The sequence below is a fragment of the Ascaphus truei genome, chromosome 2, assembly GCF_040206685.1.
Source record: "Ascaphus truei isolate aAscTru1 chromosome 2, aAscTru1.hap1, whole genome shotgun sequence".
NCBI lineage: Eukaryota > Metazoa > Chordata > Amphibia > Anura > Ascaphidae > Ascaphus > Ascaphus truei.
The window spans coordinates 381,799,687-381,817,246 of record NC_134484.1 but is presented as its reverse complement, the minus strand read 5'-3'; the positions used below and the strand labels follow the sequence as shown (position 1 = coordinate 381,817,246).

Genomic DNA, 17,560 nt, shown 5'->3' with positions numbered 1-17,560 from the left:
CACTGTAGCAACATGGATCAAAATAGAACCAGAAGAATGATGGGGTTAGCATACCAATTATCAATTAATGATCTTAATTACTAATTCAGGTAAATGGTTTGAAAGACTACTGATGTCATTATCTTACTCACATGGCTCCGTGTCATATATTTTACTCTCTCCTTACCCCAACAAAAAACTAGGTGTATATTCTCCATATATATACTTCTGCTTTTTTCTCTTTTTGTTTGCATGCGCTAATCTCCTTAACAACTCACATACCAACTAAGGATCACGGGACAATCCTTCTTGATTGAGCTGCAGCAGTTTCAGGGCCAGTATCTCTCATATTTATTCCTATGTATTTATTATAGCCCCTATCCCAATTAGGGATCTATATTACATGTTATCCTATGAGGGAGCGCCACCCATATCCTGCTTTTTTCCATTAACTGCTATTGTCTTGAATGGCAGTTACTGCCAGATTACAGTAGGTGCGCTACCCTACATTGGACTTTGATGACATCTGGCCGTAGAATCACAGGAGAACTACACTTGAATTATAACTTGCTTGTTATATTTTACCACTTTAGGGCTTCACATTTGGAAATTCTGGAGAAACTCTTACTATGAGAATACGATCTCTATCATTTAAAGCATTGCTTAGACAGGTATGTACTGTTTCACTCTGCATAAAAAACAATGGTGTGTATTACTTTCTAGTACCTTCTATATGAAAATAATTATATGACATGATCATGTATTGAAGACGTACATGTAATAAGTTGTATTGTTGGAATTTGCATATATCGAAAAATTCTTGCAAACCTGTACAGAGAATTGTGCAACAGTAAATCAGTTTCACAGAGATCTGTAGGGAAATAAAACAATGAAGATAATAACATTAGATTTAACTTTGTCAACTCAACTGGTGCTTTGCTGTTTGATTTCTAAGGGACTGATGTGTATTGGGAACCAGGGGGGGGGGATGGTGAAATCGTTATACAGTATCTTTAATGTAACAAAGATGTTTTGTCCTATGAATAACACAGAAGCAAATATAATGCTTAATCTGTTTATTCATTCTATTATTTTTATCATTGTAACTGAAGTTATTTAACAGCCTAATTTTAAGGTTAATATCATTATTGTCACATGAGAGAAGAGATAGTAAAACTAGTAACGTCTATTTTCAATATCAGTACTTCTAATTTCTAGTTTTAGAAGAGCTTACATTCTCCTAACAACCAGTTATCATGGTCACTGTTACAAGATGTTCACAAGTGGAATGTTAAACAAGAGATAGCTGTTAGCCGAGCTGAGAACCATGGTCAACATGAATATTTTGGGTAGATCAGACACTGAATTAAAAACAACCATTTCGTGCCGGGTACAAATGACTCTATATAATAAAGAACTGTTATCTATTGGAGAGATATGACAATGAGAATTTGTTGGGACGAAGCTGTTACATTTTGTTTTATGATATATATTCTATAAATGCTATTTGTATAAACGCTGTGTAAGTTTAGCATTTTTATATATATTGCAACATGTTTTAATTATTAGAATTAATTACTAAATAACATGTTTTTGTTAAAATTGCTGAAGTAGACTAAAGTTGAAGATTCCATTCCACACCATGAATCAGATATGACAAACCGTATACAGTATACAGTGGTGGCCGATCTGAGTCTAAGTCGGCTAGATCCGCGGCTCTCAGATTATCCCGGTTAGGTGCGTTTTTTTGTCGTTTTCGCCCAGAGTGAACTGCGTTATTTTCGCGCTCGTGATATTAGCATTTATTCTTGCTGTCTGCAATACTGCAATGCCGTGTAAAAACTCAGGGGTGCGTTTGCGAGCTGTTGTCTTGGAAGTCTAATACTTTCGCGGTTCAACCTACGTCAGTACACAGTCTGTGTGTGCGCAGGCAGTAATTCTAAATTTGCATATTTAAAGTATACATGCATTTGCAGTGCTGTGCTGCTGTACAGTATGTCTCAGTATGTTTCATTTGAAAATTGTTGAAACGCATAGGCGTGTGCTGTACTGCACCTGTCACATTTCGGCATATACAGCGCTCTCCCCTCGCTCAGGATAATTAACTGCACTGCAGGGTATTTCAACTTCTTATCTCCTCTACAATGCAGTACATCTCTCCCACACCATTTCATTGAATGTGTGTCTGGTTTCAATCACATTCCTGCTTGACAGCAGGAATTTACTGCGCATGTGCCTGTAACTTCGCTCACCACTGCTTGCTTGCCTGATTGAGTGACCAAAAATTTTTTTTTAAATTTTTTTTTAATTGTAATTTTTTTTCTCATCAAGCCTGCAAAAACCATCTTACTGTATTACGATATTCAATCTGTGCTGTAGCATTTGATTGCGACCCTGTGTGTTTGACTGCACATGGTTGATTTGTGTGCTTTTTACGTACTGTATTTGGGGGTGTATTATTATGATGAACTGCCTTTTGAAATTAAAGTATGTCTTTAGCTTTGAACTTCATGCAGCTGTACCCTGTAGCCCCCTCCCCCACAAACGCTAGCTCAAGGATTTGAAATTCCACGGAGTCGTTAATTTTCTGAATCTTGCCATTGTGTTCTTAATCCGTCCATAGCCAAGCTACAAAGCCTCACTGCGCCTGCGTGTAATCCTTTTTGAGATGGGAGCTGCTTACTGCGCATGAGTCACCCAACCCCCCCCTCTCCACAGAGTCGTTAATTTACTGAATCTTGCCATTGTGTTCTGAATCCGTCCATAGCCGAGCTACAAAGACTCACTGCGCCTGCGTATAATTCTCTTTGAGATGGGAATTTTGAGGCTTTGTTTACGGCAATGCTTTGGAAAATCCCTTCTCGAATTTGATTTGCACAGGGCATGACCTGTGTGTAATCCTCTTTCGGATGGGAGCTAGTTTATTCCTGCTCATGCGCCTGTAACTTTACCCAACACTGCTTGCTTGAGTCCCCCCCCAAAATTTTTAATTATGATTTTTTAACTGTTATTTTATCCACAAGCCTGCAAAAAAAATCTTGATATTACGATATTAAATCTGTGCGTTTGCCTGCACATGGTTGATTTGTGTGCTTTTTATGTACTGTATTTGGGGGGTGTAGGGATCAAATTACAGTATTATGATGAACTGCCTTTTGAAATTACTGTACTCTACCGTATGTTATTTCTTTGAACTGCTGCACAACTAATCCTTCATCCCTCCCCCACACACACACAAACTCTTATCGACAGACACCTCCACAGAGTCATTAATTTTCTGAAGTTAGTTAGTCATTGTGTTTTTAATCCGTCCCTAGCCGAGCGTCAATCGCCTCACTGCGCCTGCATGTACTTTAATCCTTTTAGAGATGGGAGCTTGCTGCTTACTGCGCATGAGTCACCCAACCCCCTATCTCCACAGAGTCGTTAATTTTCTGAATATTGCCATTGTGTTCTTAATCCGTCCATAGCTGAGCTACAAAGCCTCAGTGCGCCTGCGTGTAATCCTCTTTGAGATGGGAGCTAGCTGATTACTGCACATGACTTACCCCACCCTCCCCCCAACCCTTTGAGGCTTTGTTTACGGTAACGCTTTGGAAAATCCCTTCTTGATTTTGAAATGTAAATCTGATTTGCACAGCAGTGAGAATTGCGAGTTAAAAAAAACATTAACTGATTCATGTTGTTTTGTCATTCATTCTTATTCATTGGTCTACTGTAGGGGTGGGGGGGGTTGTGGTAGTTGTCAATGATTATGATTAGCAGGAATGTGAATAAATATTTATTTTATTTTATCAGGAACCAAAAAATACAAATATAAAAATAATCATGAATAATACATAATGCAGTCTTTATTAAGTTCTTCTGGCAGATTGAAATTGGATAAACAGTTAGAAAACATTTTTAAAACATGGGGAAACATGAATAAGGCACATTTATAAGAATATTATTTAATAATATATACTGTAATGTATAATATATATATATATATAGTAATATTATTTTTTCCGTCTTTATCTTGTTCCTCATTCTGTGTACAGTACAGTAGTTCATTGAGAGAGGAGAGGTTTTGTGTACATCATTACTGCTGTTTATATACTGTACATTTGACTGTACAAACAGATTGGATTGGACACAACACCCCACCTCCCCCCAAGCCACCCTTTTTTCCTGAAACGACAAGAAAACAAAAAATTAGTGCAGTTATGTGCGTACTGTATTATGGCATTGTGTGTTATGTAGTACTACTGTACATGGCTGGTGCTGCTTTCTCTGGAAAGAAAAAAATTGAGCAGTTAGTAGGCAGTTACTGTAGTACTGTCAAACTAGTCTTTTCTTAAACTACTGTATACTCTGACTACTGTTAAATACTATGTACTGTAACCTGATGGCTGGTGCTGCTCTCTCTGTAAAGAAAAAACTGTAACTACTGTATACTCTGACTATTGGGAAAGAAAAAAATCTGTGCCATACTTACCTGTATCATACTGTACTTACAATACTACAGCACAGTACTACTTTCCTGATGCTTGCCCATTACGCGCGATCACAATGGGCAACACAGTGGCATATGGTCTATATATTTATTGCAGCGTTCCACGGTGAGTACATCGTTCCAAAAACTCATTATGCCTTTCAACAACTCGTCCTTTTTGGAGGGTTTCACCACTTTCCGGATATGGTCCTTCAGCTGATGCCAGACCATTTCGATCGGATTGAAGTCTGGCGATCTGTCATTGGAAAAAAAGGACAATTAGTTTAAGAGATACAGTACACAGTAAAAACAGTGGGAAAAAAATGAGACACGGTTACCGCACTTACTCCGCTGGCGTCTTCACCCAGTTGATACAGCGCTCAAGGATATGCGCTGTTGACGCGGTGTGCTTCGGATCATTGTCCTGATAGAAGCGGTGACCATTTGGGAACTCGCGTGTGATGTATTGCACAAGGACAATGTTGTCTTGGAAGAAAGCTTTATTCATGATTCCTATAGCAAGAAAAGAAAAGTGCTCAAAAAACTGCACAATAGTACAGTACAATGCATACAGTAAGGCTACACTAATAAAGTACAGTGCATAAGGCTACATTATATTTCATATATTTTACCTTCAAAGATGACAATTCATCCTGGACCACTAGGAAAGTGTCCAGTCCGCGCTCTTGCTCTTTAAGGTTGTGGAATATTAATTCCTCTCTGTTCTTTTGCTGCTCCTGTTGTTCAAGGTGTCTTCCCCCACCTCCAAGAAGGATCCCAACGGAGAACTCCGACGGTGATACCAAGTATCTAAGAAAAAAAGAAAACACAAGAGCGCACCAAGATAAGAGAAATTATTACAAATAATAAAAGATAGCAACCACTTACATGGAATAAAACTTTAATAATCCCCGATCTCGATGAAAATTTCTTTGGTAGGGCATCACATAAAGTAAGCAGGGGCAGTGTCAATCCTCAGAAATCAGTCCCGTGCGCTGGGGCTGTCTCTGTAGCGCTGTCAGACCTCCATGAGTTTCAGCGTGGCTGAAAGCGTAGCGCGCATGCGCAGGATAAGAAGCCCCTTATAGCTGTCCTTAGGATGCCTGTATGTTTCAGTAATTGTAGTCGTGATCGGAATAAAAACACTTGTGTGTGTACTGGCTATGATACAAATATGAGCCAGCAACACAATTTGCGACGCGTTTCGTATACGAAAGTATACTTCATCAGCACAATACTTTTACCTCCTGTACTGTCCAGTACAAACCTCACACGTCCATATTTCCATCCAATGCTGCGTCTCATCTTCTTTATGCTGGTCTCGGATACAGTGAGATTGTGATTTTCCTGCAGAGTGTATTTGACCCTTAATGCACTCTTCTCATCATTCTCCTCACTTATTTTGTCCACCAGAAGAGTTATCTCCCTACAATGTAAAGAAAAACAATCCGGTAAGTAAAAATATTAGAGACTGTAGATCAACAGGATACAATATATTGTTCTATTAATATGCATCAATATAAAATATATATATACTGTTGTAATATAAATATAAAAAATATATATACAGTTGTAATATAAATATAAATATATAAAATATATATACTGTTGTAATATAAATATAAATATACAAAATATATATACTGTTGTAATATAAATATAAATATACAAAATATATGCTGTATACTGTTGTAATATAAATATAAATATAAAATATATATATACAGTTGTAATATAAATATAAATATACAAAATATATATACTGTTGTAATATAAATATACAAGATATATATACTCTTGTAATATAAATTTAAATATACAAAATATATACTGTTGTAATATAAATATAAATATACAAAATATATATACTGTTGTAATATAAATATAAATATACAAAATATATACTGTATACTGTTGTAATATAAATATAAAAAATATATATACATATATATAACTAGGGACCCTGACCCCTATCTCAAAAATCCCACAGCCCTTAGAGCTAGACCATAATCATAAAAATACAGTGTCAATGACAAATTACTCACGACCCTTATGCATACGGTCCTTCTGGTTCTGGCGTGCTCTCAGCCCGATGTGTGCAAAGATAGAAGATCGCCCTGGATAGGGAAGAAAAATGGCGGTACACAGCGTGCAACAGGTGCCTCATGCGTTCCGGAAGCAGGAAGAATAGCGGAAGCTGGATGTCGATTTTCAATGCAAAAAAAAGTTTAATACTGTATACAGCAGTGAACAGCAAAGACAAATTGTTAAAAAGAAGAAAAAAGGACTCTTTCTTAAGATGATTTTTTCTTCTTTTTAACAATTTGTCTTTGCTGTTCACTGCTGTATATTAAACTTTTTTTGCATTGAAAATCGACATCCAGCTTCCGCTATTCTTCCTGCTTCCGGAACGCATGGGGCACCTGTTGGCACGCTGTGCACCACCATTTTTCTTCCCTATCCAGGGCGATCTTCTATCTTTGTAATATAAATATACAAAATATATATACTGTTGTAATATAAATATAAATATACAAAATATATATACTGTTGTAATATAAATATAAATATACAAAATATATATACTGTTGTAATATAAATCAACAGAAATAACAAAAATATTAGATACAGTACTGTAGATGTACAGTACATTTTTTGATCTAAATTTTTTTAAAAAGTTTTATAAATATACTTACGCGTTAGTTACCCTTGGTGCCCTTTTGTGTTCTCGTTTTTTTCCATGTGCATGATACCTCATGGTGGTTGCTGGCACAACGAGGCCAGAAGTAGCTAACCAGCATTGGATAGCAGTAATTCGGTGTCCGCTCGTGTACATATCCTTAATTCGCATGCTGAGATCCTTGGAAATCTTTTTAACAACCATTTCTGCGAGTAGAAAGAAATACAAACACAAGAATGTATATTCAATGTTTAGTCGCTGTGTATTCAATGTGCAGTGAATCCACAAAATGGATGGTGTATTTATACGGTAATGACTCACATTAGAGTACGCCCACTTTCAACACTTATACCTCGCTGCCATGCATAAAAGGTTACACACTTTGTATAGCCCACCACCCGATGATCTTTATCTGAACTTGCCCTTGTCCAGATACTGCATTATGCCATCTGCTTCCATGGATCAACCCCGATTCTACGGACGCAGGAACCCACTCGCCTCTGCCGTGCCTATCAAGCAGAAAAAGCAAAAGGCGGTTGCCGTTTCCACGCCAAGGCAAAAGCGACAGGCTAAGGTCAATAAAGGCGGGGAGGGGAAGGGACTTGGAGCACAGCAGATAAAAAGACAGGCTGGCGGCAGTGGCAGCGTGCAAAAACTTTATTGCGGCAACCTATCTCACTGCTCCAATTCAGAACTTCTAATTTGGCAAATCTGCCCTACCACTGTTACACTGAGGATCACAATAGTCCTCAAACCGACACCAATTTGAAGCACCTTCTTAGGGGATCACTCCCTTAACTACCTAAGGTCAATAAAGAAAACCTTCTGCTGACCCCAAAGGCTAAGGGCTTTCATAGATGTAAGCCTTATTATGTCAAGAAGATATACGGTGATGTACTCTCAACGCAAAACGATTGGCAGCCAACCCATCAAACCCGCAGACCACTTCCTCACATACGCTTCGACGACTCTGCCGCCGCTGTCCCGGAAATTTTCAGCCGGTCTTCTCCACCCTTCTTCCTTGACGCTGCCACCGCCCTCCCGAAAATCCACAGGCTATCCTCTCCAGTTCTATCCGACGACGGTGCCTCTGAAATCCACGGGTCACTTTCTCCTTTGCTCTTAGACGACTCTGCTCCTCGCCCGGAAATCCAAAGGTCACTTTCTCCATCCCTCTTCGACGACGCTGCCGCTTCTTCTCTACCAGATATCCACAGGTCACCTCCTCCACCCTTCTTCGATGATGACGCCGCTTCTCTCCATGGAACCCCCATCTCATCCTCCGTTGCACCCATCCACCCAGATGTCCACACGCCATGCACAAGAAGCAGCTCGTTAGACCGGATGCTGAATGGGATAAGTGGGGATCTCCCCGGGAACTCTATTGTGCTGGCAAAGATAGATCTGCTTCTGGAGACAATGCAAAATGTGGAGCAACGGATGCAAGATATGGATCAACGGATGATACATATGGATCAACGGATGCTAGATATGGATCAACAGATGCAACATATGGATCAACGGATGGATCGACGGATGGAGAAGATAGAGGCTGACATAGCGGGTATACATCATTTGCTCAGTGTTCATGCCCCTGTTTCCCCGACGCCGGAGCAGGAGGGTGGCATGGATGTGATGAATGGGAGCATTGACCCCCTTCCATCACAAAGCGCACCCCCTCCACCAGAAGATGTAGTGTACATGTATGCCGTTGAGGAGGACATGACAACCCCGTCAAGACCATGCCAGGAGACAACACGGCGACCAAGACTGAAGGAAAGCTTCCTCCCAGACAACCTACCATCGCCCGTCACCTCAAGCATACCCTCTCGCTGAAGACCTACATTCGCTCGCATCGATACGGTGCCCGACATCACCCTGTGCGATCTGCCACCGGCGCTCAGGGAGAAGTATAGGGTGATGAGTTCTGGTGCACCCCACAAGTATGCCTTGTTACTTTTTAAGCACCATGTTCCCTACTAGTTGTACTGCGACTGGGCCTTCAGAGTGAACTATGAAGGAAATCGCGTAAAAAAGGCGCTTCCTGACAATTTAAGAAAGAACATTCTGGATGAAATGCGGCGCTTTTATCCAATTACAGATCCTGTAATGAAAGGTTTTCGAGACTGCATTAATGGCGTTTTGCGCCATGCAAGGAATCGGCCATGGATGGACAATGTGGTGGACTTTCTGGTTTAATCACGGGAACTGTAAGACCATACTGTTGTGCTGAACTGTACTGTGCATGTTTTGACCTGCTGAACTTAAATAAAGGAGATGTTGTTGTGTGTTTTTTAACTTGTATTTATACAGAAATGTTTTAACTTGCTGTACACACACACAGGACCTGCACAATTCCAGGCCCTGAGGGCCGCAAACAGGCACGGGTTTCAAGGTTGTCCTGAAAACCAGGCCTGTTTGCTGCCCTCGAGGACTGTAGTGGTGCAGGTCTGATTGACAGTTTTGCACACTATCCCACTGTACTGTATATGCTTCTATAATAAAGGAGATGTTTCATTTTGTATACTTTATTTAATCACAGGTAAGACCATACTGTTGTGCTGAACTGTATTGTGCATGTTTTGACCAGCTGTACTTAAATAAAGGAGATGTTGTTGTGTGTTTTTTAACTTGTATTTATATAGAAATGTTTTAACTTGCTGTACACACACACAGGACCTGCACAATTCCAGTCCCTGAGGGCCGCAAACAGGCACGGTTTTCAAAGGTTACCCTGAAAACTGGGCCTGTTTGCTGCCCTCGAGGACTGTACTGGTGCAGACTGTTTGGCACCCATCCCACTGTATATGTTTTGACTTGCCGTTCTTTAATAAAGGAGATGTTGCGTTTTGTATATTTTATGAATAAAGAATTTGTTTTTAAAACATGTGACTATAAACCATACTGACTGACATAAATGTTTTCACAACTGTAGCAGTAAACCATACACCTGTTGATGTTTTCAATTGCTGTGCACTTAAAATGTTTCTACATTGTACAGTATTTGTAAATAAATGTTTTTGTACTTACTCCACCAATAAAAGAACATGTTGATTTGTTTTACATTGTTCCATTGGCTCCTTTGCTACTGTAACAAAATACAGTGTTTCTAGAATGTACACTACTGTCCAGGCGCACTGTACTGTATACTGTAGGCATGCTCAGTACAAGAGTATTAAAAAAAATAGAAGACATATTCAGTACTGTACTGTATGTACTGGCACTGTATAGAAAACACATACTGTATGTACAATACTGTAATACATGTAGAATAAATGCATAGTTTTTATTTTTTCGGGTTTATTACACAGTATACTGTTTATAAAAAAGTATTGTATACTGTACGGCCGGAAAACATCAGCATACTGTTTCAGGTACAGTATTCTATCCTAATCAATAACAACGGCCACTAAACTGTAGACTCCGGTACGTGGGTTTTTCAATCCGATTCAGCAATGTGCAGGCATTGTTACACAAAGCGATATTATCCATCGAAATCCCTCCATTAGCCGTTTTCTTTTCTGAGGAAAAACAAAAAGAAAATGTAATGGTCAGCCCCCTACAGAAGTTCCCAGCCTGTCCCACCAATAGTTTTCTCAGGGGTCGTCTCTTGTTCACATGCGCATGCGCCTACCGTCGATGTAATGACACGCATATGCGTTTCAAGAAGGTTCCAATGTGCATGTGCCTAGCGTTCCACCAATTGTTCAGTATCTGCAGTACAGTACTGTAGAAGCTGCTCAGCCAATGATATTGCTTACAGGAGAATCGCTTGACTTTTGAATCGCACCGATATTGATACTGTATTGTCAAAATAAAAAAACACAGAAAATAATACGGCAACAATACTCACCATAGAATTTCTCATTCAGCTGGCGCCAGCGCCGGTCCACTGCCAGTCCAGTGTTCTTGATCATCCACATTGATAGTTTGCAGTGGGACTAGTCCTCCTGTAGTCAGCTGATGAGGCTGGAAATTGCTTAGGTACATGCAAGCTTGATCGAAACTGCACGCGAAATCCGGCTCAGGCATTCTGGATAGACAGCAAGGGCTGTCACTGACGGTGGGACCGTTATTGGAAGCCGGTGCCGATGCATTGCTTGGCAGCGACTGTCGTTTCTTAGTTGGTTTTAACACGACCCTTCACCTTTTGCCATCTGCATGATCATAGATAAAGGAAAAAGCCGGTGATACACACCAATACCCTCCAACAAATTGTGGCTTAATACGATAAAAACAGGGATCGCTACATAACCTTTTCCTTATTGCACGCTTCCACGTATGAGGAGCTGGTGAAAATTTGTAAAAGTCATAGTTTTCGATAAAATACTGATAAATTTGTACAACTGTTGCCATCTTATCATCTGTTGCATTAATCGTGGCCCATATCAAATACGCGTAACTTCTGTCGGGTTTTTGGAAAACGGGCTGCACTTGAACACTCATGGCGGGTGGTGGGTCTCTGGAGAATACTGTAACCGAAACTGGTCTTTGTCTTTCTTTAATATGAAAAGCCTAAATTGATACATTTTTGCAACCTCTTCCTTCAGTCTCAAGGCCAAGTTACAATAGCACACTGTGGTATCTTTTTTAAACGAAACACCTGCAAGTCGACACATTACTGAAGCGCATGCGCATTACAATTCATGAATATCTGCCATCTGGCGGACACGCGAAGAATTTCAACCTATTAAATCCGAACCATTCTCAATAAACACACCAACCGCGCGTCAACCGCGCATGACCCGTGGCTGAGAACGCAAAATGAATGCAGCATGCTCCAGGTGAAGTGCGTAGCATTCCAGGAAAAAGCCAGGGAAAAAACGGAGATGTGTTAGACTCAGACGAGCCGCAGCAGTAGGGATAATTGCATGTGTAGGTCATCTGACAGGCTCAGCTTCACATATGCCTATAAATATAGGCTGTTTTGATTTTCTGGTGCAAGAAAAGGAAAGCGCAAACCCTATAATATATCAACAAATAAATCACAAAAAATGATATCACCAAGAGGAGATGCTGCTGGTGTGAGGAGTTTCACAATCCCTCAATAGACAACAGGGGGAGTACACAGAGCGCAAGAACTCCTCTCGTGGGTAAATTGAAGTTCACAGGAATCAGATCAACATGTATTAAAAGAAAAGAGAAAAGATCATGGTACAATACAGTTTAATTAACAAAAAATCCTTTGAGCAGTGAGCTCCAGTACACTCACATGCTCCACGATCATTAAAAGCAGCTTTTAATGATCGTGGAGCATGTGAGTGTACTGGAGCTCACTGCTCAAAGGATTTTTCGTTAATTAAACTGTATTGTACCATGATCTTTTCTCTTTTCTTTTAACACATGTTGATCTGATTCCTGTGAACTTCAATTTACCCACGAGAGGAGTTCTTGTGCTCTGTGTACTCCTCCTGTTTTGATTTTCTGGTGTGTTTTCCTCCTGCGTCAGATGAAACACCCAGAGCTCTGCGATCAATAAAATGATCTGCTTCTTCAACTCCCGAGTAGTAATAATTATTTAGTCTGCTAACATCTTAAGCTTTGCTTCTGTGTTATTCCTAGGACTAAACATCTTTGTTACATTAAAAATATAAAGGTTTCACATCCGATTCCTAATACACATTATCCCGAATAGATCACTTTCTAAAACCAGACCCTCATAGTAATTGTCTGGGGCCCTGGTCCCTTGTCCTCCATTGTTTCATAATCTCACAATCCCTCATTTATCCCACCCAGCAGACCTGATTCTATATACTTCAAAGTGCTGATCACATTGTGATCAGCCAAAAACTCCCATTGACTTGTTTATTTATATTTGACAGGATATTGGACTATTTGATGATCACAAAAATGCAGTTGGAGTTCTCATTACAAGACTTGCAACAGATGCTTCTCAGGTCAAAGGGGTGTGTATAAATTGTCCATCTAGTTCAGTTCAGTCCAAGTAGATTCATGCTTACTTTGGTTAATTTATTGTTAACCTATACATAATTACCATATCTGGTAACAATTACATTTCCATAGGATTTAACATTTACTTTAGATCTCTAATAAAAATGAAATGTATTTTCTGTAGATTACTGGGAGCCGACTGGGTTTCATCACTATGACCGTTTCAACCCTGCTAGCAGCTATCACTGTTTCTTTTATCCATGGCTGGCAGTTGACACTGTTTATATTGACCTGTATTCCCATTATGATTGGTACATATTTCATTAAAATGGTGTCCATGGGAGGTCATGCATCAAGGGATCAAAAGGCCTTAGAAGAAGCTGGAAGAGTAAGTACATACGATTCTTATTTTACAAGCCACACAAATTATATTGAAATCACTAACAGTTTTTTTTTTAATTCGTTTGCCAATATGTCCAAAATAGTGTCTAATTGAATGTCTTCTAATTATATATATTAAAAAAAAAAAGGTAATTGTAACATATGTAACCCCGAGGTAAATTTTCACTTGCTGGCCCCCCTCCGCGAGTGCCGTGTGGTAGCGGGTGCCGCCGGAGGCTGCGACGGACCCGCCAGCACTTCGCGAGGGTGGGGGCCAGTGCAGGGAGCAGCGCGTTACCCTCTGGTGCAGGACGGTTGCCGGGGACGCGATCGGGCCATCGCTAAGGCCGCGATCGCGTTGCTACCGGCCCGGCGGCTGGAGAAGAGGGCGCCGCCATTGAAGGGAGTCTCGCGCATGCGCAGTGATCGCATAGGTGCAGGAAGGACCCCAGAGCTAGGGAGAGATCGCGCAAGAGTAGGGAGGTGGAGAGGGAGGTTGCGACGGCCATTAGGCATTCGCACATGCGCGGGAGAAGCGCGCACGCGGCCCCAATACTGTAGCAGCCTCCTGGGAACTACAACTCCCAGGAGGCATAGGGAGACAGTCACCAGGTGCCCCATAGCGGCCAATAGGGCTGGAGGATGCTCAGCCCGGGAATATAGATACATTTCCCGGGCTTTGCGCGCGTCAGTCAGGCTCAGGAGGAGGAACAGGAAGGAAGGGTGCAGGGAGCGAGTGACTCCTGCACCAGGTAAGGGTTTTCTTAAGTCCCCAGGCAGGCCCCAAATCCCTGTTAGGGCAGGGGGTAACTGAAGAGGGACGGCCCTAGATAGGGAGGTCACCCTTAGGTGTGTGAGGGTGCAGGTTTGGCAGTGCCACCGCGGGTAGTGCTGTGAGCACTGACAAATAGGCACAGGGTGTGCAGCGGATGCTGAGTGTAAGCAGTGGGTTATTACTGCGGGTTCCAGGTGCGGTGTATTGTTGTTGTGTGTGTGGATGTCTGCAGGCTGACTGTGTGAGCGGTGTGTCTGCTGCAGGCGCTGTTAGTACTAGCGAGTAGTAGCGAGTTGTTAGTGAGGATTAGGGACATGGGTAGTTAGGGGAGTGGGGCAGGTTATACCCCGCAGGCCCTAGGAGTTTCGCCCAAGCCACCATAGGTTGCGGTATCACAGGGACAGGCCTAGGTTAGGGTTCCTGTCACGCTAGTGCCCGCTAGAGAGATAGAGAAATAGCGGCGGTTGCTGTTCCCGTGAAGCGGTTGGACCCACATTGGGGTCCTGGAGAATATCACCTGGATAGGATCAGACGGATGCATCGCATGTCTGACCCTTTGAGAAGATTGTTGCTGACCCGAGCATAGGAGTGCTCGGAAGGTACCAAATATATGTGCACCAACAGGCCTAGTAGTTCTTAGTGACTGTGCAGTCACCCATTGACTCTCCGTAGGAGTACGGGACATACTAAGGGGTTCGTTGGACACTGGGTGGGGATTCACCGGGTGTTGGGAAAGCGTCCGGTGGGACGTTACGGTGGGTGTCTCCTCGTGCGAGGGACACAGGTTATAATGTTGTGTTATGTTTTATATGTGTGTTAGTAAAGTGTTAGTTATTATTCCTATTGTGTATGTGTTTATTAAGTGTCCTGCGAGGAACCACTCCCCCTTCGGTGGGAGCCATTGCAGGTGGAGGCGCTGCGCTGTGTAAGTATGTAAGTGTTACCCCAGGCTCCCAGATAGCGGAGGCTCAGATCTCCTGGAGCCGCAGGTGTTATACAGTTACCAGTAGTCCCTTAGGTAGGTGGTTCAGAAAAAGGGCTACATTTGGAGGCGCTGCTGAGAGGTATCAGACCTGGGGTGCCCTGTATGTTTTTTTTCTAAATTGTGTCCTATTTTTGTTTCACCATGTGAGTGCTCTCAAAGCAGGAGGTCTACGCATGGGCCTTGAAAGTGAACGTGACTCCCAACCGCGTGGTTGCCGTGGGGGCAGTCCCTGCTGGCGTGTCCAGACACAGGTTAGGAAACTCCCTGGACTAGCTGGTACGTGGGTCAGAAGGCGAAGGTATGATGACACCTGGCAATGGAGTGCTGTCCTGATATATGTAGGTCAGACCATAAGCGAGGAAGATGGCCCCCAATTCTTAAATCTGCCCGGAGGTCCGACCGATGGGTGCCCCTTTATCTACCCTGACTTGGCAGTATCTGCCTGCACCGAGAGCCCTATTGACATTGACGGTGAGTCCCACCTAAAATGGCGGCTCCCGCCAAATCAAAATGGCACGTGTGCGGCTGATTCTTCAGCCTGCACTGAAGAATGTTGCAAGCCCCTGTCCAAACTGGCGGGAAAACCAGAGCCCCGCCCCCACACTGTGAGTGACTCAGTGCCGAGCTCGCAACCCTCCTTGAAAGACTGTGCTGCCCCTCCCCTAGAGTCCACCAGGGGGAGGGGGTGCCTTGAACAGCGATCAGCCACGCCTGTTCACCATGAGAGAAGTGACGGGTGCAGAGAAACACACCCCTGGCTGTATAGAGTCATACGGCCCCCACATTTAGCCTTGCCAATGGTAGTATGCCCGTGTGCGTTAAGAGACTGGAAGGTGACTGGTGGCTGGACGGACGGGTCACCTGAGTTACCCGTCGCACTCACGATGACAGTGGTAGATGGGGAAGAATGCATGCGTGGCTGCCTGAGCGAATGTGATTGCCCCATTGGTGAACTGACCCGAGGGCCCGAGTGTCCTGACTGTGCGGCGCAGTTCCTGCAACCCAAACCGCCGCAGCCTATAGAACCACCGGCGGCAGAGGACACTGTTGCAGAAATGGAGTGTTCCTTCCCCGAGAGTGAGAGAGACTGCCAGGGGTTACACCCTGATGTGTATGAGCCCTGGCAATTGCCAGGAATAGAGGTCACTGTGCTAATGTGTCCCTGCCTGAGTGAAGCCTATAAAAAGGGAGTCGAACTGTCCCAGTTACCGATAGGCTTCAAGTCAACCCAGGTGGATGGAGAAACGTTTACCCAGTGTTTTAGCACCACTTGTGACTGTCGTAGAGGTGCACTGGCGTGGGAGGCCCAATGTGAGTGTTGCGGTGCCTGGTTCTTAAAGCCTATCATACCCCAGGCTGCGGAACCTGCGGAGAAAGACACGTCTGATGGTGCTACCAAGGCGGGTGAAGCCGCTACTAATTTTTCCACTTCAGCGATGGAGGTGGTGGAGGGGCAGTGTGCCCAAATGGACTTTCCAGACGCTGAGCCGGAGCCGCTGAAGTCGGAGCTCCAGATGTTGGAACCCCAGATGTCGGTTCCAGACCCGGTTCCCGAGCGGGAACCACCGAGACCAGAACCACAGATCCCGGAAGCCCAGGGTAAGGTGTTTATACCCCTGCCCTTGTGTGGTGATTCCAGCGACCAACCGCGCGTGGTGATGCGCCTGCCGGCGGACCACTCCAGTGAGGTCACCGAGCCAACCACCTCAGCTGATGCAGACCATGATATGGGCCCGTGTGCCCTGCAACGGCCAGTCCGGCCTACCACCGAGGTACTAGCGGTCCCAGGCTTGGGATCAGTACCTGCCAACAACGACAGGGGTAAGTTAACTGCCCCAGGGGTGTCGGGTGTGAGCTCCCCGGTGATCGTGGAGCCTGGTGACTCCAAAGGTAGGGTCACTCGGGCGATGGGCTCACCCCGTCATCGCGTCCTGGTGGAGGTGTCTCCCCCAGAAGATCTCTGCAGACCAGGGAACGAATCCGACCTCATCCAGGTATCCGGTACAACGGACCGGAGCGACACTTACTCCTGCGTGAGGAATCTCCAAGCTTGGCCTTTTCAAGACACGGGCCGGCACGAAGAGGTTATGCTGTCCGCAGAAGATGTCACCGTTAACGGGATTGCTGGAGCGGACAAAGACTGTGTTGAGACCGCTCTGGTAGTTGTGGCCTCTCCCATGTGCACGATGGAGCGTTATGTTCGCCATGTGGTGGACCAAGGCAAGAGACTGAACCTCCCTGTCTCCCGTGAGACGAAACCGGAGGATCCGGCAAGGGTCAATACCCCGGACCCCTTACTAATTTTTCTGCGAGGGGGAGGCGGTGGGTTGGTGCAAGGGACTGGTATTGAGCTCCAAAAGACTCACAGGAGTCAAGGTGGGATACCCTCACCCA

The 17,560-nt window shown here is 43.6% G+C and overlaps 1 protein-coding gene across 1 annotated transcript in view; it reads left to right on the top strand.

Moving 5' to 3' along the window:
- Positions 1 to 17,560, top strand: part of LOC142487595 (ATP-dependent translocase ABCB1-like) — a 141,773-nt gene that overhangs the window by 93,738 nt on the left and 30,475 nt on the right. Inside the window, exons 20-22 of the mRNA XM_075587172.1 lie at positions 573 to 650; positions 12,956 to 13,039; positions 13,210 to 13,413. Of these exons, the coding sequence (XP_075443287.1) occupies positions 573 to 650; positions 12,956 to 13,039; positions 13,210 to 13,413 (366 nt within the window). The remainder of the gene's footprint in view (positions 1 to 572; positions 651 to 12,955; positions 13,040 to 13,209; positions 13,414 to 17,560) is intronic.